The sequence below is a fragment of the Argentina silus genome, assembly GCF_951799395.1.
Source record: "Argentina silus genome assembly, chromosome: Y".
Lineage (NCBI taxonomy): Eukaryota > Metazoa > Chordata > Actinopteri > Argentiniformes > Argentinidae > Argentina > Argentina silus.
The window spans coordinates 21,692,060-21,701,011 of record NC_139654.1 but is presented as its reverse complement, the minus strand read 5'-3'; the positions used below and the strand labels follow the sequence as shown (position 1 = coordinate 21,701,011).

General features: G+C 40.6%; 1 protein-coding gene across 3 annotated transcripts in view; it reads left to right on the top strand.

Moving 5' to 3' along the window:
* The first annotated feature begins 558 nt into the window (after positions 1-558).
* Positions 559-8,952, top strand: part of LOC310824266 (clathrin heavy chain 1-like) — a 45,936-nt gene continuing 37,542 nt past the window's right edge. For all 3 annotated transcript variants that reach the window (XM_083697115.1, XM_083697114.1, XM_083697116.1), the window contains exons 1-6: positions 559-816; positions 2,201-2,408; positions 4,075-4,343; positions 7,743-7,904; positions 8,043-8,156; positions 8,254-8,427. In XM_083697115.1, the coding sequence (XP_083553241.1) occupies positions 775-816; positions 2,201-2,408; positions 4,075-4,343; positions 7,743-7,904; positions 8,043-8,156; positions 8,254-8,427 (969 nt within the window). In that variant the 5' untranslated portion in view covers positions 559-774. The remainder of the gene's footprint in view (positions 817-2,200; positions 2,409-4,074; positions 4,344-7,742; positions 7,905-8,042; positions 8,157-8,253; positions 8,428-8,952) is intronic.

Sequence of the window (8,952 nt, the reverse complement as noted above, 5' to 3'; positions counted from 1 at the left end):
TCTGAACTGTCCAAATGGTCATTGTCTGCTATACCATCCAGAGGTTGCTGGTGTTCTATCCACCTCAAAGTACCCAATCGTAGAGGCCGCAGTAAATAGAGGCAACATTTGCAATGACATCGCTCTAGATTCACACTCACCTGATATGCATTCTAGAAGTGTTCCAGAGTAGAGTGGTCCCAAAGATGTATTGAAATCTTTGAAAAATAGTTCTGTACAGCCCATTATTCTGGGGCAATACCATTTCATAACAATAATTAGGATATAAGAACAATTACAAACCCTTCTGGAGCAATACTATACCAAATATTATATGGTTATGATTGATATATATTTGTTAAGATGATTAGCATATTTTTTTGCATATTTCGCACTTTTTTTTTTCCTTGACCCCTATTTACCATGTTCAAAATAAAGCTTAACTTGGGTGCTGTTATTTTGAAAAATCGTTAATTACATAAATTGACATTGACCGGAAGTAGGTGGGCGGAGTTCCACTATTGGAGCTCAGAGAACACAGATTGCATTGAGGCAGTTGAGAAAGCGCACTAATGTTGGTTGCGTACACTTTTGACATTGCATTGTGGGACCACAACTAAAAAGACTCTTATTCACACATTGATTGGGATTCCACCAGTAACATTGGATGCCAGCCACCATAAAACCCTACTGAAGAAGAAGAATTTCGTGAGATTCACTGTCTGACTCCGACCTACAGTGAGGCATATTTAGCTAGAATTTCAGGGCTCCGGAGAAGCAAGAAGGAGAACCACCATGGCCCAAATCCTGCCTATCCGCTTTCAAGAGCACCTGCAGGTACATTAGCTAAAACTGAATATCTTGTCGAAGTAGTTGCAAGCAGAGATTAGCTGCTTGCCTAGCTAATTTACTAAATCCACAACATTTGGATAAAGTCGTCTGCTAAATGCCATAAATGTACAAATATAAACAACATGTTTTTGACTCGCCCTCGACGGTGTGATGCAGCTAGCTAGCAGCAAGCACTCCAACACCCGCAGCGACAAAAATGACCTCCCCTCCCCTTATCATATGTGTGCAGAAATGGCAGCTAGTTTGCTACTATTGTAAATGAGAATGGTTGGCTAGTTTGCTCGTGCCGTGCCAAATTGCCCTGTTTGATGCATCTAGCCAATCTAGTATCAGTTACCCATTCTAGCTAGCACTGACATGTTAAAAATAAGGGTAATTGATGGATTAGCTAGCTGTATGAAACGGCAATTTCACAGCACTAGCCGGATAGTATCCTCTATACAGTCCTAGTATGGACAGATAGTCGGAGACTGTATCGAAATAAAAATGACAGTTTGAAGTTAAATCCTTCTTCTCTGATTGTTCCTCTGGTGGTTGTGTTCTTTGGCGGGCATCAGGCTAGCCAAATGTGCCTTCCAAAAAATATATAAAGACCATTTTCAACTACTCGAGGGGTATACTACGATACGAGCGAGCTAACTTTAGCTCAAACGCGGGATTTGGTCAACTCCCTTTACTTGCTATTAAAATCACTTGGCAATATACATTTGGCAAGCATGGTGCCCGTGTGCCGTGTCAATAGGGACAACCACCCGACGAACTCAGTCAGTTCAAAGAAGGATTTTATTACAAACTGTCATTTTTATTTCGATACATTACAAAGCCTAACACAACGTGAGCTAATTTACTTACTACTCTTAACTTGGTATCATATTAGAAAACTCGTTTATTTAGTCCGCCAAGCCTAGTAGCATTGCTAGCTAGCAGTTATTATTATTATTATTATTATTAGTATTAGTAGTAGTACTATTAGTATTATAATACTGTAGATATCCAACACTTGACAACCTACATGCATCTGTTTGAGTTGAATAGGCTATCTGGCTAGTAGTTATCTATTCGACACTATTTACTTAAACTTAGATTATCTTCACAGTACGTCAGTAAAGTAAACTGTCTGAATCATCGACAAGAAGCGAGTTTCTTTTTAACTGAAAGCGACCTTTTATAAATCCTTATATAATATAGCTAACAACGAGAATAAGTTGTCAAAAGCATACATAACCCATTGGTGAAATGAAATTGTTCAGGCTCACAATCTGACATCATGAACTTTTTTCATCACTAGTATCTGGATCATGATTCCAATTGTGTGTGCTGTCATTATTTTTCCATCAAGCATTTTAACAAGTCCATCCTTTCGACCTAGCTCCAGAACCTGGGGATCAACCCTGCCAACATTGGATTCAGCACCCTGACAATGGAGTCTGATAAGTTTATCTGTATCAGGGAGAAGGTGGGCGAGCAGGCACAGGTGGTGATCATTGACATGGCCGACCCCAACACACCCATCCGCAGGCCCATCTCCGCTGACAGCGCCATCATGAACCCAGCCAGCAAAGTTATTGCCCTCAAAGGTAAGGCCTCCAACTCAGTATGAACCCCAACCTGTAACCTCTGCATAACCTGATTCACCAAGACTCAGTATTTAACAAATGAATGCACCTAAACTCAGGGGTTAACAAGAACTCTGTTGATTGTGACCAATAATCTCTCTGTTTGTTGCTGTCCTCATGTATAAGACCATTTATTGGAGGTTGCATTGCATTTGTCAGAAAGTTATCAATCTAGACCTCTCAATCTGCTTCACTTGTTCATGTTTACAAGCTATACTTTTTTGTTTTGTGAAACTCAGCCAGTTAAGTACTTGTAATTTGCAGAATGAAGTGTATATTTTAATAGTTTATTACGTCTAAGTAAAATGTATTGGTCAAACTGTAATAATTTCATGAATGCTTTGTCTATTTTTGCTTGTTTTTGCTTTTTTTTTTTCAATTCTTTTTTCAATTCTTACTGCTTTCTTATGTTTGCAGACGGTGAGTTGAATTTTACATCATAAGTTGTAACCCTGTTTGCACCGTGTTGAAATGTCTGCACAGTATATTTTACATTGAATGTGTGAATTTATAATGGGAGCACAAGTGGGGTTTATTGAAGAATAGGAGGCTAAATGGTCAACAGAAGTATGAAATGGGCCTACTTCAGTGTTTCCCCTACTGTATATTAGCCTCCTCCCAGTTTGAGAGATGGTCTGTGTCTAAATAGTTCTGTTTTACACGGTAGTCAGGGTATCCTTGACTACACTGTAAAAACCTTGCGTTCAGACCAAATGTATTGAACATCTTGCATAATTGAGAAAACATTTTAGGCCTACATTTCTGTAGCTTATAAATACACTTGTTTGACCAGTCCACATTTGTCCGTTTTCCCTCTAAACAGCACATGGCACTTTTAGCATACGCTTGCACAATTTATTTAGCTTCAGTGTTTGCCATAAATGCTAATATTTGTAATCAATGCAGTATTGCAATGTTTCTTTAAAACTGATAGGCCTGCTATGGTAGTCAAGTTCATTTGTGAATTTGTGTTGATGGATTTATATTCTCTGACAGTCCCCACCCCTGTGCGTGTTTGTGTTATTTTATGTAGCCAAGGCTTAGCTAGGTATTTTATCTTAAACCTGATCATGCTAGATACGTGTCCTTCTCACTGTATTAGATTACCCAGGTACACAGCAGGAATATCAACATTTAATTTTGACATCATATTGATGACTAATTTGTGTTTCTTGCCTGTTTGAGTATGAATCTTTTTGGCTTATTTTATTTGATCAACAGAATTGTTTTTTCAGTGTCATCACAGGTATAGGCTAGAGAGATGGAGAATAGCAGGTTCTCAGGCCAAACTAAAATCCTCAATTTGCATGATTTATTTGCCTCATTTGTATTTGTTATTAATTTTACCTATTTTTGTTGAGCCTATTTCGAACTGAATGCAGATCTTTTCACATTATTGGTTGTCTGTTGTTGGTCTTGCTTTCTGCATTGCAACTGTTGTCTTGTATGGTAAATTGGTGGTACTCACACTGAACCATCATGACCAGTATTTAGTGGAATTTGGTATTATCATTTAAAAAAATTTAGTCTGATGTCTGCGTGTGGTGATTTGTAGTTGTCACTCGTCAGTAGTTGGTCAAGAGGCAGTGCTAGACCAGAATTATCTAAACCTACACTCAATTTTCAGCTGCAAAAACACTCCAGATTTTCAACATTGAGATGAAGAGCAAGATGAAGGCCCACACCATGACGGACGATGTCTTCTTCTGGAAATGGATCTCCCTCAACACTGTCGCGCTGGTCACAGACAACGCTGTCTACCATTGGAGCATGGAGGGAGACTCGCAGCCAATCAAAGTCTTTGACCGACACTCCAGTCTCGCAGGCTGTCAAATCATCAACTACCGCACTGACGCCAAACAGAAATGGCTACTCCTCATTGGAATTTCAGCACAGGTAGAGATGGTAACTGTAACTGCTGTGCATCTCACTCACGCTTCTCCTGACTTTCAAAGTGTTACATTGGGGTCAACATTTCAAGGTGGTTCAATACAGATATAAAATGTTTTTAAAAGAAGTTTGGTACGTTGCTTAGGATGTCTAGTTGCAGGAATTAAAGTAATTGTATGCTGAATTCTACTTCCAAGTTGTCCTAAGTGTGACAATCAATGGATGACAACATCCATTACACCTCATCCAAAACTACACATGCAAAATGGACACGAAAGTACCATTACTCATTTTGCATGACATTTATTTCAGAATTATGTTAAAACATTTATTTATAAAACATACAGTAAGAACATTATTTATTTTATTGAAGATATTCAATATTCATATTAATCAGGCTACTGTGCAACAATTGATACTGCAATGATAATTGCAAAAGTAATAAATACATCAATAATCTAATATTTCATAGAAGTATGTGTGCTCGTGCTCGCTCGCCTGTCTGTGCGTCTTGCGGGGTTGCTTACACGCACGCTGCAGTACACAAGCGGAACACAAAGCAGGGGAGAGAAGAAGGCGATAAGTGTCTATTTTGCGCAGGGTACTGTCATCAAAAACAGACCCGATGTAAATTTCAGATTATGGACTTGAGATCTAATCGTGATGTCTATACTTCTGTAACTCGCTCGCTCTCACACTTGGATAAGAACAAGTGAGCGAGAAAGGGCAAGAGACATAAATGAGAGACGGAAAAAGTTGCGAGACACTCAGTTTCTTTCCCAGACACTTCCGCACGAATGCGCGAAAGGTCTGGCCTTCATTAAGCCAATAGAAAGACCGTCAAATCTATCAATCAACAACACCTTCCCCTTGTTTACCTCCCTCCGGTATGCGCTCCTCTGCAACATGGACATTTCAGATGAAGTTTTTGATGCAGTTCTGTCACGAGTGTGCAAACTGCATGTAGCCCATCTGCTTCAAGGTTCGACGTGTTGTGCGCTCAGAGATGGTCTTCTGCATACCTTGGTTGTAACGAGTGGTTATTTGAGTTACTATTGCCTTTCTATCATCTAGAACCAGTCTGGCCATTCTCCTCTGGCATCAACAAGGCATTTTCGCCCAGAGAACTGCTGCTCCCTGGATATTTTCTCTTTTTCGGACCATTCTCTGTAAACCTTAGAGATTGTTGTGTGAAAATCCCAGTAGATCAGCAGTTTCTGAAATACTCAGACCAGCCCGCCTGGCACCAACAACCATGCCACGTTCAAAGTCACTTAAATCACCTTTCTTCCCACATTCTGATGTTTGAACTTCAGCAGGTCGTCTTGACCATGTCTACATGCCTAAATGCATTGAGTTGCTGCCATGAGATTGGCTGATTAGATATTTGCGTTACCGAGCAGTAGAACAGGTGTACCTAATAAAGTGGCATTTATTTCATTTAGTATTTCAGAAACTGCTGATCTACTTGGATTTTCACGCACAACCATCTCTTGGGTTGACAGAGAATGGTCCGAAAAAGAGAAAATATCCAGTGAGCGGCAGTTCTCTGAGCGATAATGCCTTGTTGATGCCAGAGGTCAGAGGAGAATGGCCAGACTGGTTCGAGATGATAGAAAGGCAACAGTAACTCAAATAACCACTTGTTACAACCAAGGTATGCAGAAGACTATCTCTGAATGCACAACATGTCGAACCTTGAAGCAGATGGCCTACAAAAGGGAGTCCAACCCAGTACTAGCAAGGTGTACCTAATAAAGTGGCCGGTGTGTGTGTGTGTGTGTATATATATATATATATATATATATATATATATATATATATATATATATATATATATATATATATATATAATGAATGAATGAATGAGACTGGTAAAACATCTGAGGAGCTGGGGAATTTTCTCATCCACCAGACACCTTGGCTAGGAGACCAACACTATGTCCTTTGCTGTCGATCATGGAGGAACAAGCCAAGATCGCAAGATAAAGGGATACTGGCAGAGAGGAACACCAGGGTAGTAAGATTGCAAACAGAGACTTCAGGATATTGTTTAGCTCGCCAGAGACCTTTGGCAATGATCAATGGAGAAGCCAGTTGCAGAGCCCTGTGTTTCTCAAAAGTCAAATTGTAATCACGGTGGATGATCACACCGTGGTCCAATGGTTAGTATCAGGGCATGAAATTAACTTTTTCGTCGACAGTACCACCCAAGGTGGATGAGAAAATTCACCAGCTACTCCAAAACCAATAACTAGCCAAAAACAATTTTTTAACCAAAATAAAACAGCAGTGACGGTCAGCTGGAGGAGGCAGGTGTCACACATTTTGAATCAAATGCGACAGATTTAAACCAAAGCATAGTATTCGTTAACCATTGTTGGCTACCTGCCAAAGTGGCTGGTAAGATTGGCAGATTTTTTTAGCCAATGCCAACATTTACGAGCATGTGGCTGGTGTTTTAATTTTTTGCCCTGGTTAGTAAAGAGAGGGCAGGGGCAGGTGAGGATTCTGTTCAAATAAGATTCCTAAATTAATCAAGAAAATGTACTTACCCCCTATAGTGAACAACAACCTGCCATAACAGGGGACAGAAAAGTGTGAAAGCTATTTCTCCCGAACGCCTTCAACTTCTGCACTTTCTCAGTGCATCGCCTGCAGTAAAGCATAAGAGAGTTGATGCTTGTCTTTCGAATATTTATTTCCAGTATCATTCTGATGATCAAAACTATTGCATCGTAGCAAAATAGACAGACCTAAAATAAGAACTAAAACAGCATTGACCACTAGAGTGTTGGAACCATGATGACGACAATATTCATTTTCATTCTGTATGTGGTCTGAGAGGTGCTATATCAGTAGAAAGGAGGTTGATCACGCAAATTCAAACATGATTTAGTGGGACTAGTAGGTCTGCCTTACCATCGTAACATCAAGCGCATAAAAAGTTAGTGTCAGAACTTTTACTTGGCATTTAGATGGGATTATAATGAAATGATTTATACTGATTTAATAACACCATGAAATATGAAGGGGAAGACGAGTATAGTTTAATGCTGTACAGTTTTTGCTAATGTGAAGGCACCAAGCCAATACAAGTATTAGAGCTCTCCCACTACATTTCAATGCAAGCACAAGTTAAATGTATTTGGAACAGCCCTCAGTTTTCCATCCACAATCATTGCCCCCGAATTTATGGAATTACCCATATATTTAATTCATTCTCTGACTTATCTTTCAAATCTCATTTGGGTGTCTTGCATTATTGCCAATGGCCATGTGTGAATTCTCTGTTGAAACTGATAGTTGGCATTAATAGATTTGGAACCAGCATGGCATTGTGATGTTTACTCTGCGTTTCTGTACAATTGTAAACAGAGCATCATGAGTATTTCCTGTCTCCAGCAAAACCGTGTGGTAGGGGCCATGCAGCTGTACTCTGTGGACAGGAAGGTTTCCCAGCCCATCGAGGGCCATGCGGCTGGCTTCGCCCAGTTCAAAATGGAGGGAAACGCAGAGGAGTCCACACTGTTCTGCTTCGCTGTGCGAGGCCAGGCTGGAGGAAAGGTATGACTCAGCCCAGCATGTAGGGGGCAGTGGTGTGAAGTAGAATAGAGAAACTAAACAAAAAGAAAAGGATCATTTGCTGCATGAGAAAACAGTCGTGTCTTGTTATATTTCCACTGAATGTGTTGTCGTCTCTAGTTGCACATCATTGAAGTGGGGACCCCTCCGACCGGAAATCAACCATTTCCAAAAAAAGCCATGGACGTGTTCTTCCCTCCTGAAGCTCAGAATGACTTTCCTGTAGCCATGCAGGTACTCTCTTCAGCTCACATCAGACATTCAAGTCCCTAAACCGGTACTACTAATACACCATACAGATACTGATGAAGCCCTGCCCTCTCTCCTCTAGATCAGCTCCAAGCAGGATGTTGTCTTTCTCATCACTAAATATGGCTACATCCACCTGTATGACCTGGAGACGGGTACCTGCATCTACATGAACAGGATCAGCGGGGAGACCATCTTTGTTACAGCGCCCCATGAGCCCACCGCTGGCATCATCGGCGTGAACCGGAAGGGACAGGTAGGAGTCTCAATAGTGTAGAAAAGAGAACCTTATGAAAGGTGATGTTTCGATCCGTTCATGTGGAATAACCAGAAGCTGGTAGGCTGATCAATGAGTTTCCTGTCCAAAACACACAGAGCCATTAAATATGCAGAAGGGCGGAGATCTGTATTGCTCTATAGTGCTCCTCTTCTCAACATTCAGATATACAGTACAGTATGTGTGTTGGATTGAGAGCTCCCTGTGGTAGCCTATATGGCATTGGAAAACAAGGCTGTGTGTTTCTGTGTGTATTTATGTTTTTGTGTGTGTGTTTGTCTCCATGTGACTTCAGTGTATTTGTGTCTGTCTACATCTGGATTTCTGAGCGTTGACTGTGTGCGCGTACTGGAGTTTTAAAGAGGCCTGGAAATTCAAGCCCTACCCAGGCCCGTTGGGATGAGGCCCGAGCCCAACATCAGACATTCATGAAGATTGGGAATGTTTTTTTTCCGCCAATCTTTACACACCTAATCAGTGTTTAGACTGACGGAAACGTCCTAA